Source organism: Pogoniulus pusillus, chromosome 34, assembly GCF_015220805.1.
Source record: "Pogoniulus pusillus isolate bPogPus1 chromosome 34, bPogPus1.pri, whole genome shotgun sequence".
NCBI classification, from domain to species: Eukaryota; Metazoa; Chordata; class Aves; order Piciformes; family Lybiidae; genus Pogoniulus; species Pogoniulus pusillus.
Window position 1 is genome coordinate 10973106 of NC_087297.1, and position 18845 is coordinate 10991950.

The 18845-nt window shown below is 43.9% G+C and overlaps 2 protein-coding genes across 5 annotated transcripts in view; one reads left to right on the forward strand and one right to left on the reverse strand.

Moving 5' to 3' along the window:
- The window catches only part of PLAG1 (PLAG1 zinc finger), a 45572-nt gene extending 32124 nt beyond the window's left edge, over window positions 1-13448 (reverse strand). For 2 of the 3 annotated variants that reach the window (XM_064170521.1, XM_064170520.1), the window contains exon 1: window positions 13359-13447. The gene's annotated coding sequence lies outside the window, so the exon portion shown is untranslated. Of the gene's footprint in view, window positions 1-13358 lie in introns of all 3 variants that reach the window. The other variant, XR_010308320.1, reaches the window with a different exon arrangement.
- Window positions 13449-13508: 60 nt separating this feature from the next.
- Window positions 13509-18601, forward strand: CHCHD7 (coiled-coil-helix-coiled-coil-helix domain containing 7). 2 transcript variants are annotated; one of them, XM_064170523.1, is made up of 4 exons: window positions 13727-13910; window positions 16863-16935; window positions 17469-17567; window positions 18381-18601. In XM_064170523.1, the coding sequence occupies exons 2-4, from the start codon at window positions 16882-16884 to the stop codon at window positions 18480-18482; spliced, it is 255 nt and encodes an 84-aa protein (XP_064026593.1). In that variant the 5' UTR covers window positions 13727-13910; window positions 16863-16881; the 3' UTR covers window positions 18483-18601. The 2 variants fall into 2 exon arrangements, with proteins under 2 accessions (XP_064026592.1, XP_064026593.1); XM_064170522.1 differs by lacking the exon at window positions 18381-18601 and having other exon boundaries at window positions 13509-13910; window positions 17349-17567.
- The last annotated feature ends 244 nt before the right edge of the window (window positions 18602-18845 follow it).

Sequence of the window (18845 nt, forward strand, 5' to 3'; positions counted from 1 at the left end):
CATATTCCCTCCACGCCTCATCCTGACCCTGTTCTTTGCAGATGGTTCTATATGGAAGTGACCAACAACACAACACGTCATGGTCTGCTCACATATATTGCCAGGCCACCAGTGTAACCAAAACCCCATCAAACCATACTTGAAGGTACAGAGCTAATGCCATCAACGCAGAGGAGTCCCTTAGATTACAGGAAACAACTCTCCAGTCGGCCCCAGTGCCTGAAGAAGAAAGCAGCGTCTCAAATCTTACCTAACTCCTCTAGTTTCAAGCACGGCCAAGCTTGCCTTAAAATGGGCTTTGCAGACTCCTTGCCAGTAGGAAATCACAGTAGGCAATGTCCCAACCCGCCAGTCGAGCAGCAGCACATTTTCAAGTTAAATGCTCTAATCTGTCAGATAGCATTAAATAGAGCTCCAGGACCAGCCAGAACAGAGCAGCAAGGAGTAACAACCACCACACTTCTCCCTCCTCTTGTACCGCCCTGAATTAGCATTTGTACAAATAAATGACAGCGGTTCTTTCTCAGCTGCTGGGCAAACTTTGCACTGGAACTCATCCTTCTCTTGGCACTTAACACCTAAAAAATTCTAGTCACTGCTGGACACAGGGACAGGCAATCCACAGTCACGTTTCAGGCTATCGCACATCTGTTCTTAGGAGTAACGTCTACGATTCCTGAAGGCAAAAGGTAAGTGGGACTATATTGTTTCTGTTGTGTTTTTGACACTATAGACAATTTTCTGCCAAGTCAGTCTTGCTGTTTCCCACGTTTGTGTGGCTCTTTACACAGCCACAGTATACAGTTACAGGAATTCAATGAGGAAAATCCAGCTTCAGAAAACAAAGCAGCAGAGGAACACGGGGGCGAGATTAGCAACTGAAACTATTAATCCAGGTGAATCTCAGCCTCCAATCCAGCTGGCAGAAATTCTCAGCCTCCTTTAGTTTATCACTTCCATGATCAGTATAGCATTCCACTCAGGTATTTGGCTATCACAACATCATAGTCTACAGCAAAACTAGGAATTGCTACATTCCCACACTCAGAGAAAGTTCTGCAGATGTCATTTTTCGTCACCAGTTTGCTTTGAACAACCAGAATGCCTTAAGGTAGCCCAGACCACACTGACATGAAACAATTCTTGGGGAAAAGAAAAGGCAGTTGCCAGTTGATTAATAAAAAATACATTAAGCATCTTATTAAACTCTCTCCTTATGAATTCAGGTTTGTGGGTGCATCTCTGTGATAACATGAAACCTTTCAGATGGACTCTAGTCAGAGGTAGCTGCCTGGGATAAAAGCATCGCCTACAGAGTGATGTATGGTGGCTTAGTGGATTAGCATGTTAAAGGAGAAGCTCTTTTGCCACAGCTATTTTTAAGTAGTTTTTAAGGAAAAAAAATAGCATAAAATGTTCATTCTGTTTTCCAATAAACACAACTTTTGATCTGCTGAGCCAGAGGTGTTATGTATAATAATCACAGCAGGAGCACAATGCTGTTTGCATGTGTTCTGAGGAAAAAGCACAGGCACAATTCTGTGCAAGCAACAACTACAACAAATCAGGGAGCAGAATTCAATTAAGGGCAACTACACCAGAAGGAAACAGCAATTCTGTCCAAACAAACCACTTGTTTTCTGAAGTAACAAATCCACAGTACTAGCAAGTCAGCTCCAAAGCCATGTAGCATTTACATTCAGGTTTGTAAGACACGCTTCCAACGCTGGACTAAAACACAGTGTGCCACCACTGCTCCATGTATCAGCTTTAATTCTGAATTCAAACCACAGAACCAACAAACTCTCTAACCTCAGTGCACCATCAAGTGCTTTCTATCTGGATGTGGTAGCAGAGCTTTGTATTTGCACAGTTCCCCAAAACCATCGTGGCAGGGTTCTGAACACCTCTGCATGTCTAGATGCCTAACCTTTTTCATCTCAAAAAAGAAGTTGTGTGTACAGGGACACAACATAGTATTTGTTTCTGCTTTCATTAAATTCTGATGGCTCTGTTGCTGAAGGCTGCACTCTTCTAAATGTGCTCTATGTATTAGTTTGATAAATATATTAACATGACATTCTGTTAGAGAGAGATCCAAGCTATTGCTAGATGAATCTCCCACAACATCTAAGTATTATTTACTTGGTTGAAAAATATCATCTTCCCAATACAACAGTTATTTTTCTTTGCTTTCCAGGCAATAAAATGTTTTTCCAAGACCTTTACTAAAAGGATTTTGTCCTTTCCAAACACTCTGACTTCACTGGTGGTTACAGTAATTGCCTTTTCAAGTTGACAGACTTGTAAAAATCATCCTGAAGTTTCAATTTCTGATACTGCAGAATGAAATTAAAATGTCAGTGTGTGAAGGAAGGATCTCATTGCAAACAATTCATTTATTTGTAACACAGTTCCCCGTTCACACTATAGATCTAGTCCAGTCCTTCACTGCAGGGTTGCCGCTTCCACGCTCAGGACACTGCGGTTCCATCACTGAGCAGCAATCCCTGCTGAGAAGCACAGGACTGCTGTTCCCTATACCCTCAATGACCACCAGATTCCAAAAGATGCTAGAACAAATTACTGGGTTTAACCTAAACAAAACCTCTACAAACACCTCGATTCTTAAGAACCTGAAAGATCAACCCTTTGCATGAGTGTCACCTGAATCAACCTCGAGCAATAGGAAACATGTAAAGAACAAAGGGGGCAATATCACTTGCTCCCCAAGAAGCTTTTCAGCTTTAACACAGCCAGGCTCGGAACGTGAGCCACCGGACATTTACTAATGACCTACTTAAAATGTGATAGATGGAAATGATGATATTTGGAAACCACGAAATAGAGCCTGAATATCTTAAAGGTCACAGTGAAAAGAATTCTCAACTGGAGTTTAATAAGCTCTGCAGAGGAACCCAGAACAAGTATTTTTATTGACTGTTTGTTCAATTCAACTTGGTTTGATTTATAACTAAGCAGTGTCTAAGATGCTGAGGAAACTTCTACATAATCTTGTCATGATTAGATCAGAAAATATATATATATATATATATATATATATATATATATATCCTCCTTTCATCTACAAATTCTGTATGCCAGGGCAGCTAATTAATACCCTTGCCAGCCACAGCAACATCCTCAAAAAATATAAAGAAACAGAATTCCTAAAGTGATGAATGCCACAAGTGGCAGGGATAGGAAGACTCAATTGTTAACCCCACATAACCAACCTAATCCCCAAAGCAAGACGACAGAGTATTTGCTCTTCAGGCCTGAGCTCTGCCATGCCCAAGGGGAGAGCATGTCCATTTTGTACTGCCTGCTCGCTCAGATATACCCCAAAACACAACATCACAGAACAAATGGACAAAGTTGCTAGGTAACAGTTCATAGGAGGGATACAAATACTTTATGATCTCCAGCCTTAACCTTCCTAGGAGGCCCACGTTTCAGAAAGTCTGGAGAGACAGACTGACAGATACAAATGGATAATCTTCAGAGCACTGCTGGCAGCTAAAGTGGTGGCCAAATTTTTTCCCTATCTTTGGGAAGGAAGAATTAACAAATCACTTAAGCTCTGTCTTCTTCCAACCGAGTCCTCCTACCTTGATGAATAAATGTGATCTAAATACTACTTCATGTAACAGTTGCAGAGCACTTGCAACCCGACAGCAGAATTTCTGCCTGCCTTTAAGTTTGTTAAGTTACCTACATAAAGGTTTTATATTAAAACTACCTCCTAATACCAAACTCCCTCCTCTATGATAGAATTCGGATGCTTAGCAAAAAAGGTTTATTTGACCTTCAACCACAGTTTAGCAACTAAAACTATAACAGGAATTAGGGGAGGTTTAGGGCACCCATGAAGCCTTTGAGGCTTTACTCAGAGCTGAGAGACTTTCTGTGGCTTGATTCCTGATGGAAACTGGAACAAACAGCACAATACTCAAGTACTTATTCAGACAAAACCTTTGGGGAATTCAATCTGCCTAACGAAGAACTGTGGAGCTCATCTCAAGATGACTGAATATATTATCAGTTTCAAAGTTGCAACATCACTGTGCGACTGAAATCGCAAATTCACAGGAGTTAATTTTTTTGAGAGGCTGAGGGGCAGTGATTTAAGTCATCAGAGCCCCTTCCTGACCACACCTCCCTCGTCATCAGGGCTTGAAGAAAAGATCCAGTCTCCTTTTATGTTCAGGGTGGTGTTATTTTTTTGTTTGGAAAACTACAGAAAAATAGAAAACAGCAACACAGAGTCAGCCCCCCCAGATGCAAGCACCTTCCTACTCCAATCAAACGATTATTCAATGCAGTTTAAAACTGCTGAGATTTAATTTCCTTTCAGTACAAACAACGAAGCAAAAAGAGGAGCAAGGAGTATGTTTTACACGATGAACAGATAAAAACACCACCAGAAAGTGAAATGCCTAACTCCAGATGGACTTAACTCACTTGTCCTCTAACACTACGAAGTGGTCAAGTTTTCAAGAGGTAAAATAACGTTAAAGCTTTTTTTTTTTCCCCCAAGAAACTTATTTCATACTTCTTGATTCCTGAAAGTCTAATCTAGATCTCTGTTTGCCTTCCACAGCAATTGATGCTAGGAGTGTCTTTGAGTGTTTCTTCTGAGAAACAGTGACACCACATCTTTGATTAATGCTACGAGGCTGCAAAACCTGACATTATTTCCTCACAGGCTCGTTTAACATTCAGCCAGTTTGGGACTATTTCCATCACTCAAATACCACTATGATTAAGTTTCCTGTGTCATAACTCTACACCCAATTTTTATCCTTGTAGCATCATCAGCACAAGTTAATGCCACAGTGTTCCTCAGCACAACTTCTGTAGCACAGAAATTAGTAATCTCAATACAAAAGGACTAGGAGTGAATGGAAGAGTTTTAAATCAGTGCTGGCTTCAGAGCAGAGGATATTTAAAAGCAAAGGATACACTTGGGCAGGTAAGACACACAAAAAAAAGCCCCTTTAAAATTACAAGTGGCCAAACATGACATTTTACTAGCAATGAGAAATTAAATGAGTTTGATATAAAGAATTCATATGTGGCATTTAAAGCAATTGCAACACATATTAAACCCAGCCTGAATAATTAGGGGTAATTAACATATTATGATTCTTGGTTAACTTTTAAACTGACAAATAATGTAACTTTGTTGTTTAGGGACAGAGCTGATTTCACTGGACTGGTATGCTTATAACTGTATTTAAACACCATTTAAAATAGCATGCAGCAACACCATCTTCTGACAGATGCAGTAACATTATTTTTTACTACTTTTTCCTGAAACTGATTAAAATATAGCCATAAGCTACAGGTTTGTGCTGGGGTGGAATTAGAAGTGGGTAAATCTAAGCATAATCCCCACTATTCAAAAGAATTAAAGCAAATGATCAAGTCACAGAGGAGAAGGAAAAAACCCAAACCAAACTCCTAATATACAGATTGAAATTAACTGTGTTTGCTGTGATCAGTTCTCAGCTACAGAGTTCAGTCTTTCCTGGTGCCCTGCATGAAACAAATTCTGTGTGTGTTGACCACAGTAACTCCCAGTGAACAAAATAAGCTCGAGCAATGTCTGTGGTTAGCTTTTAAACAGAGCACTAAACCCTGACAGGATTTTAGAGCTGTTTTATTTCAGTTTAATATTCAACTCTTCTTAAAAGTACTTGCGAGAGGAAGAGCAGCAGTGAGTGATAAGAGGTAGCTAACACCATATATTTACACCTTTGTAGTGCAACATCTGAAGAGTCCCTAGGAGCTGTTGTGGGCAATTTCTCTTTCTGTATTGATATTGTATCTGTGCTTCCACCTGACAAAGAGGGAATTAGTAAGCCTTGCATGTAGGCAGCCGCAGTAAAGGCACAATTAGGACAAATGAGAATTCCACACGTGACAGTAAGAGGCTGAAGAAACGCAACATTTACAAACTTGTAAATGTTTTATTACTAACTATACGGTCTTGACTGAAATTTAATAGCAAGCTGCCTTTCTGCCTTCCCCTCAAAAAGGGCTCTTTCTCAAACCCAGAATTCCTCTATCGCCATCAATTCAAAGGAGATGGCATTCTGCAGGCACAGCCAGGTGTTTCCTTAAACGTGGGTATCTAGATGGCATAGAAATGTAATGCTCATGATAAATACACACATAAAAATACCTCGACCCCCCCAGTGTTATCAGAAGTGACCAGCACTGGGGACAGTAAGCTCTGATTTGCATACAGAGGGTCTTTCTGCTGCTCAAACATTCAGGGTAATGAAAGCTCAGTAATTCAGAACCAGAGGGTTTGCAGGGCTTTTTTAGACAACTCCTGCACTAGTAAATCTGACAGCCTGTGACGTACAAACACATACTCAATAAATGAGGAGGCAAGGTTAAGTTTTCGGGCATTCTCCTTGAATTTTTGATTATTTGGCAACTCACAACAAATGTGAGTAAGACAAAAATCAACCACCCACATCTTATTTCATGAGAAATACTTCAGATTTGGCCGTTTCCAAAATGCAACCTGACCCAGAAGCAGAAAGAAAAGCTTTGAGGTTGCAAGCTAGTGACACAGAGCATCAGGCTACCAGGTAAGTCACCTGTACAATACATAAGCCACTTCATGTGCAATCTGCATGGTTAAATGCTATCAAATTAAGTATTATTTACAGCAATATGGAAGAGATTTTATTAGTTACCCTAACTTCAGTTAAAAAAAACAACTTTGACAAATAATTCCCTTTAAACACTTTCTAATCTGATTTCTAGGGATATTCTCCTTTGAGAGAGGAATTTAGCACATTAAGTGCAAAAGAAGATTAGAGCAATTCAGTTTACTGTAACAGACACTTCTTGCATTTCTCCCAGTTCCTTTACACAGTTATTTCTTAATTACATCTGATGGCAATTCCAGGTTTTGCTTGCTTGATTCCCCCTTGACTTCTCAAAGCTGATTTGAGCTATTTCACTTCGGTGCTTTGAGTTACTGTTCTGTGTGTTACAGCCACAATTGTCTGCATTCATTTCTTTTATCTATTTCACTTTTTTTGGTTTTATTCTAGTTCAGCCCTGGTCTTTTTTTTTTTTCCCCTTTCCCTTGTACAAATGAACTACAATTATGCAGGTTGGGCCACATTCTACTCTCTTTGTGCCCCCTTGTAAGCCTAGCAAACCAGGCAGGGTTGGGCATGTGTAACAGAGCCCATCACTCTGAGCATGCATTTTACTGTGCTTGACAAGGTATCTCTGCACCCTGGGCACACAGTGAATTAGGAAAGGGACAGAAGTTACTACAAAGAAGGCTACAACAGAAACTGATTGATTCCTTCAACATGAGAAGAACTAGGCAAGCTTTGCCACTCTTCACTGTCAGGTCTGTACTCATGCAGCCATCTCAAACCCCTGCTGTGTCTGGTGGTGAATTTTGTGCCATGTCCCTGCAGTAACTGTTTACAGGACATGGAGAGTCCATTTCAATATTAACAATTTTAATATCCCCTATGAGAAGGCCCCATCCTTTGTAACTGTTAGCACACAACTATTTTGAAGAGCATATTGCATCTCCTCCAAAATTTAACCTCCCCTCTAATTCTATCCATTTCTCCTAATTCTCTCCTCCAAGATGAGGCAGTTAACAGGTGAACAATGAGACTGAAGCAGACAAAACCTGCTTTAACAAACCATCCTAAATTAAACAGAACTTGCAGCAGTGGTGAGCAGCTCTGTTCAGTATTAGCTTTTTGTAACTTGTGTACAACCAGAATTGTTCACATTTGATTTTCAGTGGACAACTGCTCACTTGAAATGAATCAGTAAGTGGAATCTGTTCCATTTCAGTTAAAAGGTCACTATATCCTTTAAAAAAAATTTAAAATAAAATATAGGCAGCTCCACAAGTGATTTTTTTGAGAGTTCCTCACTGTTTTACATTCAAGTTACAAGTTCACACAGTTTAAAAATAAAAACAAATTCAATTAAATTCTAGATGTGATTTTTTTGATTGGGAGGACAACCACACAATTCTCCCCAACCAAAATGCTCTGATAAATGCAAAGGGAAAAAAAAAAAGAAACTCCCTTGCAGTTCAGAAACTTAAACATTTTACACTTGATCAATACAAACTGCTGCTTTGTTCTAATATTTGAATTATTTTTAAATAGTTTTTTAAGGCTACCTAAACATTTGGTAATTGGTTAAAGATGCTCAGCAGTCCAGAGGGTAGATGCTGCACATTTCTTTCACAAGCAGTGAAAGCTAAACCCTCCCTAGCAGCAGATGATTTGGAGGATATCTCCCTGAAAACAAGTGCTCTGCCACTCTGGTGGTGGTGGCTGCAGGATCCTTTTAACTCCACATTGATTTCAGAATGATCTAACTGCTCTAACAGATTTCACCTTTTCCAGACTACCTCCCCTTGCTTAACAGATAAAAAGTTGTTCAAGAACCCTGCCAAAAGGTATTTGCTGACCAAAAAAAAATAATAAAAAGATTTAAAAAATAGCAGAGGTGACAGATACAAAAAAAATACTTCAAACTCCTGTTTTAGACTCAGAAGTACAACATCTAACAAAAGAACCCTGAGCAGCTACAAACAGTGGTTTATTTCAAACATGAGCAGCCTCCTCTTTAACCCATTAATTTTAAAACACATGCACCACCCTGCAAGGAGGAGACTTAAGGGCACCATTTTGCCTGACTAGCTGCAGAGATGGACGACCATTAGCAGTGGCTGAGCTTTTAATGCGGTGCCTTTTGGAACTGCACAAACTTTTTTTTTTTACCCAAGCTCCTTAATTAAAAATCTCAAAAGTTCTGCACTAGGGGAAACTAATTTTTTTTCCCCCAGGATAACTAATAAATAAGAAGTCCACACCAAGAGACACACTTCAACTAAGCATTCAAGAGAAGCGGAATGTGTGGCAATTCAGACTCCTGTATTTGCTGTAAGGATAGTCTGGTTCTTAATTTTTAAATGTTATTGAACAGGACTGCTAAGTATTGAAGAAGGATTTTAATAGCTTTACAGCTCCCCAGTTCACCTATAAAAAGTGGGGTAACTTTAGCAACAATAGCTTTGAGTATTTGTTTCCTCAGGTGGTTTAGTTTTAGACAACCTTGGGAAAAAAATAAAAACAATCCAACTGAATCATGTACAGAACAGAGCAACATATCAGAGAGAAGATTAGCTCAGCCCTTAGAAGTGGGGAAGCTTTGCAAGCTGCTTCTATTTTTATCAAACACCACAGCACCCCTGAAAGGATAATTCAGTTTTCTACAACGAGTAAACCAGTTTGTAAAAAGCAATCCTAAAGAACACTTGTCTGCTGCTGTTATTCTCACCAGCTGGATTACAACTTAAAATCAAACCCAGTTTAAAAGAGGATCAAATTCTGGGAGAACACTCTTTTCCACTTCATCCTCCCTCCATGTCCTGATTTTTACCCTAGGGTTGGATGCACTGAATTTAACTTTGCAATGCACAACTGTAAGCCAAGAAAGACACTCCACAACATGCACCTCTTTCACCTTGGCACTGCCAGTGCCTACACCTATTTTCAGCGTTACAATACTAATGGTTTAGAAGCATTAATAGTTTGTAACATTTTAACACATGAAACACTTCATACTGATGGTCACAGACGCAGTGTTTTGAGTTCTTAAATACTGTTCTCAGCACCATTAAGCAGTTTATTAAAGTTAGTTCTGCACATCTACTACTGCCTATCTGCTCTGGTACATTAAAAGCACTGATACACAGTGTGCTGCTGTTAATCTATCAACTTTCTATGTGCTTCAGGATAAAGTTACTTCAGGCAATGAAAAGAAGAGATCAGTGTAAGAAATATTCAGAAAGGCACCTTCAAGTGTGAATTCTTGCTATGAAACCATACAAGACAGTTCTGGGGGGGAGAAAAAAAAGGTTCATTTTCACTCCTTTATCCAAACTGATTAATTTTTTTCTTCCTTAATAAACCTTCTTTACTATTTTTTTCCTAGCCTAAGAGCAGTTAATGTGATTTAATTTTCACAACTGTAAGTCCCTGGAAAACTTCTAAGATTTCTTCCAGAATCTGTATCCCAGTCAACAACTACTGCACACCAGCTTCTTTGGTCACACATGCAGAGAAGGTCTAGATCATTTGCAAACACATGCTAGTCCACACAGAGGGGCTACCACAACCGATACTCAACCTCCACAAGCTCAAAGAAAACACTTGCTGAAACAGCCTCCCTACAAGCTCAGTGCTCCATCTTCCTTCAACATCCACATACCTGCATTCAATTTTTTCATCTAGAAATAAATGTAGAGACCAGAAAAATGAGGCACACGTGAAGGAAACACCCTGACTCCTCCGAAAGGTATCAAATTGCCATGCTGAGAGGCGACGCTGATTTTTTTTTTTTTTTTTTTGCATAAAGGATATTTCATTGAAAATTAAAATACAGCAGAGCTGAGAGGGACAAGCAGAGCGTTTCACATCATCCCAGTTAAACATTTGCAAGTTAAAAATTAAGCAAAAAAAACCCCTGAAATCAGCCCGAACCCATGCTAAAAGCACGCATGCAGGCACACATACACACACACACACATGAAACCAGACAGCACTTGGGATGATTTTTCTTGTTTCAAACAAAGCCAGAGGCAATTCTTCCAAGTGATGTTATAATTACACAGGGAAGGTGTACTCGTAAAAAGCCCTTACTTCGGCCAATGAAACCCTACAGTTGTTTTCACCACTTTCAAAACCTTTTGGGACTGCTCAGAACATTTCAGCATAGCACAAGCTCCACAATTCTTTTTCAGCCAACTCAGGTGTCCCAAACCAAACTGGATTTATTTAAAGTAAAAACTAACACACTTCACAACTTCCACAAGATGTCTGTGAAACTGCCCTGTGCACACAGGTCTCCTCCCAGGGAATTCACAGCTGGCAGAACAGCACTGGGTTTTAACATGATACGACCTGGGACTATTTCACTTCTGCAACACCCATTTCCAAAAATAAAAGAAACAAAAACCAACAACCAAAAAAAAAAACAACCCCAAACCAACCCCCTCAAAAAACCTCAACCCTGCTCTCCAAAACACAGCGTTTTAATTAAACACACCAAGAAAACTCCCCTGAAGACCTGCCACACACAAAAGAATCGCCCTGATCCAAACGAATCTGCACGTTTCCCCCCTGGTATCCTGCCTTAAGGTATCAGACCAGGGCCGATTTGATACCTTCCCATTAAAAAAAAACAACAACGAAGCATCCCTCAGCTAGAGACAGAGGTGCTGCAGAGGTGCTGATAACCCTAGGAAAAGAGAAGCTGTCTCTTTAAAATGCCCTGCTATGTCCCTGATCCCACGTGGAACCAACATCAGCAGCACTTTCGCATTAACTTCAACGTGAGGTGAGATGAAGGCATCACTATTTTACAGAAACAAACCGAGGAGGCTGCAGGAGACATTCTTGTAAGGGAACAGGTGAAGCGAACGTGCCAGGGAAACCAGCGAGCACGGGCAGATGAGGTGCCCTGCCCCTGAGCCCTCTCTGCTTTCCCTATGGAGCATTACCTCAACCCCACACCACCCTAAAGAATCCAGTTTAAATAGAGGAGGGAGCCACCAGGAAAACTTGAAATTCAAAGGCAACGAAAACGCACTTTATAAAACCGGAAAGGTTTACTCTTTGCCTCACACATCCTAATTAGATCAGGAAAGTGACACTACAAAGGCATTACATTCCGGTCCGAAAAAAAAAAAAAGGGGGGGGAAAAGAAAGAAAAGAAAGAAAAGGGAAGAAAAAAAAAAGAAAGAAAGAAAAAGTGAGGAGGGGAAAAAAAGGAAAGAAAAGAAAATCCAAATAGAAAAGACCATAGAGGAAAAGAAAGGAGCTCCCGACCCCCCAAGCCCCCCAAACATCCGAAAAAAAGCATGAAAAAGGGAAGTTATAAAGCAGCAGATACAGCATTTATCTTATCTAGGATCACTCCACATTACCCTCAAGTTATGCACTTTCTGCACTATCATCTCCCCCTACCTCTCTCTCCTGAAAGGGATTTTCACGTTTTCTCATTGTCGGTGGCGAGTTTTAAGAGGCTTTTGCCTCTCCAAAGAATTCATCAACAAAAAAAAAAAAATAATAAATATTAACTCCTTGCTCCCTGAAACCTTAAAACGGTCCCGGGCAGACACGGGTTTTATTCTGTTGCCTCGAGGAAGAAAAGGGGGAGCAGCCCCGATTTTTAGGTATTTTTTTGCATTTTTTTCTGATTTTTATTTTGTTATATGCCTCACTTCTCCCTCCATTTTGGTTGTTTATGATACTGACAACAAGCTGTCCCTGCTCTCTCTCTCTCTCTCTCTCTCTCCGGATCTCTCCTGCTTTCAGTTAGCAAACCCCCCTCCCCAATGCAACTCGACTCAGCACTCGCTTGGGTTCACACTTTTCTCTAAACACACACCGATGGGGAAGGGAAAAGCTCCTGGGCCACGGGGCGGGGGGGAGCGGGCAAATTCGTTTCTTTATTACGAAAAAAAAAAAAACTTTTGTCCAAAAAACGACGGGAAAGGGGGGTCGAGTGCCCCAAAGTCACTCCGGATCCCCCCAAAGACGCAGCCGCCAGGTCCCAGGGACACCCCACGGGTAGCCGGGTCCACGGGGGAAATTTCTGTGCGAAATTCGGCCGGTTTGAGGCGGGGGGCGAATTTATATTAATTTTTTCCCTCATTTTTCGGCACCGCGGTCTCTAATGTCTTCCGCTCCCTCTCGCCGCTCTCGCCGCTGTCACTGCATTCACAGCACAGGCTCCGGAGAGGCGAGGAGGGGAGGGGGCGGCCGCGCAGCTCCTGCTCCTGCTCCTGCCCCTGCCCCGCGTCGCCGCCGCGGCCCCGGCCCCGGCCCGCCGCGGGGGTCGGTGGCGGGCACCCCGCGCCCTCCTGCCGTCCCCCGGGCAGCCCGCTGCCTCGCCCGCTCGCTTCGCGAACCAACATAGCGCCGCGGGGAGGGAGGGGAGGAGTGGAGGAAACTCCTGAGAGAGGGTTTCTTCTGAAAATCATCTCTTTCTCCCTCCGAGGAAGGGGAAGGGGGGCACCCTCGCCTCGCCTCCCCTCCCCTGCTTCCCCCCCTCCCCCCCCCCCGGGGGGGTCCGACGCGAGGTGGTGGGGGGCTGCGGGAGATGGGGGGAGCGGGATGGAAGGCAGGGATGGTTAACACAAACTTTTCCTCACTGCTCGCTGCTCCTCTCTCCTCTCCCCCCTCCTTCTCCTCCTCCCCCTTCATAATTTAAATAACCCTGATATTTCCCTGCTAAACCCCGGCGCCTGCCCCCCAAACCCGCAGCAGACTCACCGCGGGAGCCTCAGCATCCCCTCTGCGCCCCGTTTCCACCCTTTACAGTGTTCTCCGATTTTTCTGTAATTTTTTCCCCATATTTCGGGCTGGACGCGGCGGGCCTGGAAATTGTTTGCTTTCCCGTCTTTCCAGCAGCCATTGTAGTGTATGCGCTGCGGTGCAGCCCAGCCTGCCGCACACGCCGCGCCCACACCGCCCGCCGCCCACACGCACCGCGGGTTGGACGCCTCCCCCAGTCAGTCAGGGCCGCGGCCGCGCCCCGCCGCCGGCGCCTGCGGCCCGCACCGCCCGCCCCGTTGGTGGAAGGAGGCGCCGCTCAAGGCCGGGGCGGACCCGCCGCCGCCGCCATTGGAGGCCCGGCCTTGCCACTCAGCGCCGCCGGGGCGTGGGCGGCGGCGGCGCTTGGGCCGGGGGGAGCAGCGAGGCCGGGAGCGGGGTAGGCTGCGCCCGTACTTAAGCGGGCTGCCCGAGCCGCTGACGTCTTTCGAATTGGAGACGGGCTGCCCCCCTCCCGCCTCGGGGCTCCCGCGGACACGGCCGGCGACGGAGGTGAGTGCCGGCGACCCGCGCTGCCGTGCCCTGCGGATGGGGTGCCGCTTCCTCGCCGGGCAGGAGCGAAGGCTCGCTTGCCTTTCGTCGCTCGTCTGCAGGATCTCTCTCGCCTAGCCGGGGGCCGGCGGCCGCGCCGGGGCCCGGGCTCCGGGCTCCGCTGTGTAGCGGCAGGTGGAGCTGGGACAAGCGGGCTGCGCTTGCTGTGGCCTTCGGGCGGCCGTGGCCTTTGAGCGGCTGCGACCCTTGAATCGGTCGCCGTTACCCGTGGCGGGCGGGGAGAGGACGCAGGGCTACTCCGCCGCCCTTCACCGGCGGAGGGGACAGGCAGGGGCTGGGTGATGCTGTCTCCTCGGTCCGGCGGCGGGCAGCCTGTCCCCTCGGGATCTGCTTTGTGCCCTCCCTCCACACCGTGCCGGGCACTCTTTTGGGCAAGGCAGCTGGGCCGTGGCGAGCGGACAGACCTGCCGGCAGCCTCCTTCCCGCCCCTCCGCTCGTCCCGCTCAAAGAGCGATTAAAAACCGTGGGGTTTTTATACGGCGTTCACTCCAGGGTTTAAGGTTCAATTAGCCGGTCTGTATTGCAGCATAATTAGCGATTTCGTGCGCCTGTGTGCATATATGCGCTTAAGAAAGCAACCCAAACGCTTTTCAATAGGAGGCAGCCTATAGAAAAATATCCTGATGGTTTATGAACTGGAAAAGCCCTCGGGTTAAAGAGCGCTAGCAAGCACTGTATTTCTCTGTGGTACAGTTTACAACTGTTAATGTGCTAAAGCGTAATTAAGAACTGTGGCATAGACAAGCCTTCGGTTGTGGCTGGTTCAGACCTGTGCTGGGGAAGCAGGAAGGGAAGGCTGTGCAGAACCTGGGGAGGGGAAAGCTTCGCTTCCTGCCCAACTGCTCCTTCAGCGTTTCCCAGTGACCTGCCTGCCCTTCCAGCTGATAATGTTTCAAGTCCTGAAGTGCTTGGGAGAGAGCAACACGTGCAGCAGGAGCTAGTAAACCTTTTGGGTAGTATTAATGTTTCTGCATTTGCCCACTCTTGAGCTTCAGCAGCTTCATGAGAACCTGAACTGCCTGTTCGGTCAGCAGGTCTTTAATGCATTGCGTGTATTGTTCCTTAAAGCTGGGCGCGCACGCTTCCAGGCTCCGGGAGTGCAATCAAACTGAAAGTGTTAATTGCAGTCTGTATAGTGAGCCCTGGTGATGACACATCCAACTGCTCAGGAATACTCCTTTGGAGAGCAACGCTGAAGTCAGCCTAATACCGTGCACCTTGGGGCATGTCTGCTTAGGTGGTGCTTACGCCTCTGATAGCAGTGAAACGCTGAGTTGTAACACAGACACAAACCTCTCCAGGCGTTGTGGCTGTAGTACTGACTGAGATTGAAGCGTTCTGTTATGCCACTTTTGTTTCCTTCTACTTCTTTCCCCTCTCCCTTCCCTGAAGGCTGGAATGATGCTGTTTTACATACTTGTGCTTCTATTTGCATTGGAAGTGCCTGGTGGAAAGTCCTTTGCACTCACAAAAAATCAACTTGGGAAGTTGATTTAAACATTCTCAAAGGGAAGTAGATTTTTTTCCCCTGATATTTAAAAGCCCCATTTGCAGAAAATAGTCATGTGGAATGTGAAAAAATACTCCAGGCACCAGGAGGATACTAGAACAGGATGTAGATTCTAAGGCTTAAGTCACCTGGAATAGCCTATTCTTACCCAAAGAAGAAACATTCTTTTCTGTCTGTGAGCTACTAAGAGTAGTACCTGATTTTTGTTTGCTGAGATCAAGCAGAACTGGCTTTTTGCTGTAGACTTGTGGGTATCAGTCTCTGCTGTGAACAGAAAGAGCTTTAAGTTCAGATTTAACATCAGTGTTTTTAGGTGGGATGAAAAGGAAACAGACAAGGAAATCGAGCAAGGATGTTCTTTCACCTCTTCCTCCATCAGCTGCACTGTAATTTGTTGCAGAAAGCTCTTTCCAGCTCTGTGTTTCTGCTTGCCTTGGCTCACACTGTCATCTGGCTAACATGAATGTATTTTCGGTTAGGTTTAGTATTTGTTTGGAACAAATACCTGCATGGCCATGTGTGTGCCAGAGGCGATGTATGGGACGTTGTAAAGGGAATGGAGATCTGCTGTTTGTCTTGATGTCATCATCTTGGGTCAGGGTAGGTTGTTGGCTCTCAAGCTTACAGCTCCCGAAGTCAATGTCAAGCTACTAAACTGGAAGAAAATGTGTTTAAAGGCATCATACATGGTGTGTAAAGGGGCCTGGTCCCTCCTTGGAGTGAAACAGTTCCTGTTAAATATATGATACAGCAACACAGGAGATGGTTGGGCACTTGTTACACCTGGGGAAGCTCAGTGAAGATACAGATAGATGTGTTCCAGCCAAGGAGTGAGCACAGACCTGGCAAAGTTTACTTGTCTGTTGCTCCCACACAGCATTTATTGAGGTGTCCACACTCTATTGGCTGTGAGCATCCTACGTGGATCCGTTCCTCTTAGACACAGTCACTTCCTCAGTGGTCTGGCAGGCTGGTGTGAGAGTCACCATGGTGGCTCCATTCTCTCTGTAGGAGTTTGTCAGGGAGTAAGTCTTGGCGACAGCCTGAACTTGCCTGAGTTGTCTTGCTGTTAGAGCTTTGGAGGTAAGTTTTTGAGAAGCAGTTTTGTGGTGATCCATCTCTGTTTTTAAAAGGCAAAAAGCCTGTGTGCATTATTTGGAAGAGGTTGTCTGGGGAAACTGTGGAGGCTGCAACCCTGGAAGTGTTCAAGGTGAAATGAGATGAAGCCTTAAGCAACCTGGTCTCTGGATGTCTTCAAGATCCCTTCCAACCAAAGCCATTCTGTGATTGGAAGGCCTTCATTACGTGCTGAAGTTCAGCTTTAATCCTGAGTTACTGTTACAAGTAGATAGTTAACCTGTTTCTTTTCTGTTTCAACCAAGGTACAAGTGTCTGTCTAGAATGTCCAGGAATGCACGGCAGCTTAGAGACCAGGACATAAATCCATGTCTAGCGGTAAGGTGGTGACGCTGGGCTTTCTGTTTGCATGTTTCAACAATGTGTTCTCCAGAGGATCATTTTGTTTAGCATTCTTCCATTGGTGTTTCTGCTCCAAGATGGGAAAATCTGAAGGTTCTCTGTTAAAATAAGTGTGAAACAGCAGTGAGTAATTCCTCAGAAGTAGAAGTAATACAGCTGATAGGAATCTCTTCAATTTTCTGTCCTTGAAATCAGAGCCTGAAATCCTGGTTAGACAAGCTTGCTCTTTTTAAGGTCTCTTGTGGGTTTTAGCAAGCATCCTCATAAACAGCTGTGGACTCTATCCTTACTGTTTAAAGAGTACTAAGATCTGTTATCTCTAAATGAAGTCATTGCTTGGAATTGCTGATTATCCTTTGTGATAGATGTTCCTCTGCTCTCTCTGATAGCATTCTTTCATCTGAGAAGCTGCCTCCTATCTCCTTTAGATATTCTGGGACTTGTTGGTATTTTTATGCACTGAGTGCAGTAACTTCCTTCAGCTCTGAAGTGTGTTTTCCCTATTAAAGGAAACAGATGCCTCTAGGAAATGTATGGATGACAACAACTATGACAAGGATATGTGCACTGCTTATTTTCTGAAGTACAAAAACTGCAGAAAATTCTGGGTAAGCACAGTAGAGTTTAAGTTCTACTCCATGCTTTGCTTTAAGTACATCACCCCCGTGACATGCTGCTTCCTGAGCTCTTCAGGCTTAGCTCATGCTGACTGCTGCTCATCTTAGTGACATGCAGGCCAGGGTAGTGCTAGTGTGGTGCTGGAAGGCTGAAGCAGATGCATATAAAGTTATTTTCACTTGGTTCTCCAAAGTTACCCTCTTAGATTGTGAGTTGGTTCTTGCAGTTTCTGATATGTTTCTCTCTAAATTTGAGTTGGCTATTTCTGGTGATAAGGGCTGATGTAAATGGGTACAGTGAGAAACTCCTATGGTGAGATAATCTGGTTTTCCCTAGGTTTGGGTCATGAACTACTTTAATATCCATCTTAGAGAGAGTTCATTCTTATTTGGTGGTGTCCTTGCTTCTGTGCCTGTTGTGTTAGGGAAGTATTACAAGGAGCTGTGTGCAGTTAGGCTGTTCTCTGCTCTCTTCTCTCATTATGCCACAGCAGTAGAGAGTCTTCTAGCTTAGACTTTAAATACATGTGCACAGTAACAAAAAAACCTGTTTACAGGCAGTTGCACATTAAGTCTGGTGTAGTGTAATGGGAATACTGTAACTCACTGTCTCCTGCAGCAGCAAGCTAGACTATCAGGTGTCTTCAGCTAAGTACTAGTACATTCAGTTATCAGCTAATCAGGTTGAGTATCTCACGTTCTAACAGAAGTACTCTTCCTATAAAGAATCTTATTCATTTGGAGCTCAGAGGCAGACACTTCAGAGAAGTCTGTGTTCTCACGGTCACTTTCTTCTATTTTCAGCACAACATTATGATACAGAGGAGAAGAGATGGTGTGAAACCAGAGATGCCCACAGCAGAAGAGAGAAGGAAAATGTTGGAATCAATGGAGAAGCCCTACTGAGGAGAAACTTGCATTGATTGACTGTTTTCACTGTACATATGAAGACTTTATCAGTAGCAAATTGCCCTTTTATGAACTGGACTTTATCTTGGATTAAAATAAGATCTTACATTTTAAAATGTGTGAGAGTTCTGGGATAGAACTTTCTGGGTTTATTTATACTCCTTCTCATGGGAACTTGGCCTCTGGGTGGAAGATGTGGATATCAGCACAACCTGTGCCTAGACACTTTGGAAGTAGAAGCTACCTCGCTTTGGAATGTGAACTATAGAAATAATGGGGCTCTTTGAAAAGAGGAGGGGGCTGGTGAGTCCTGCAGTGTAGTTCTAAGCATGGAGCAGGTTGAGAGACTGGTGTGTGCAA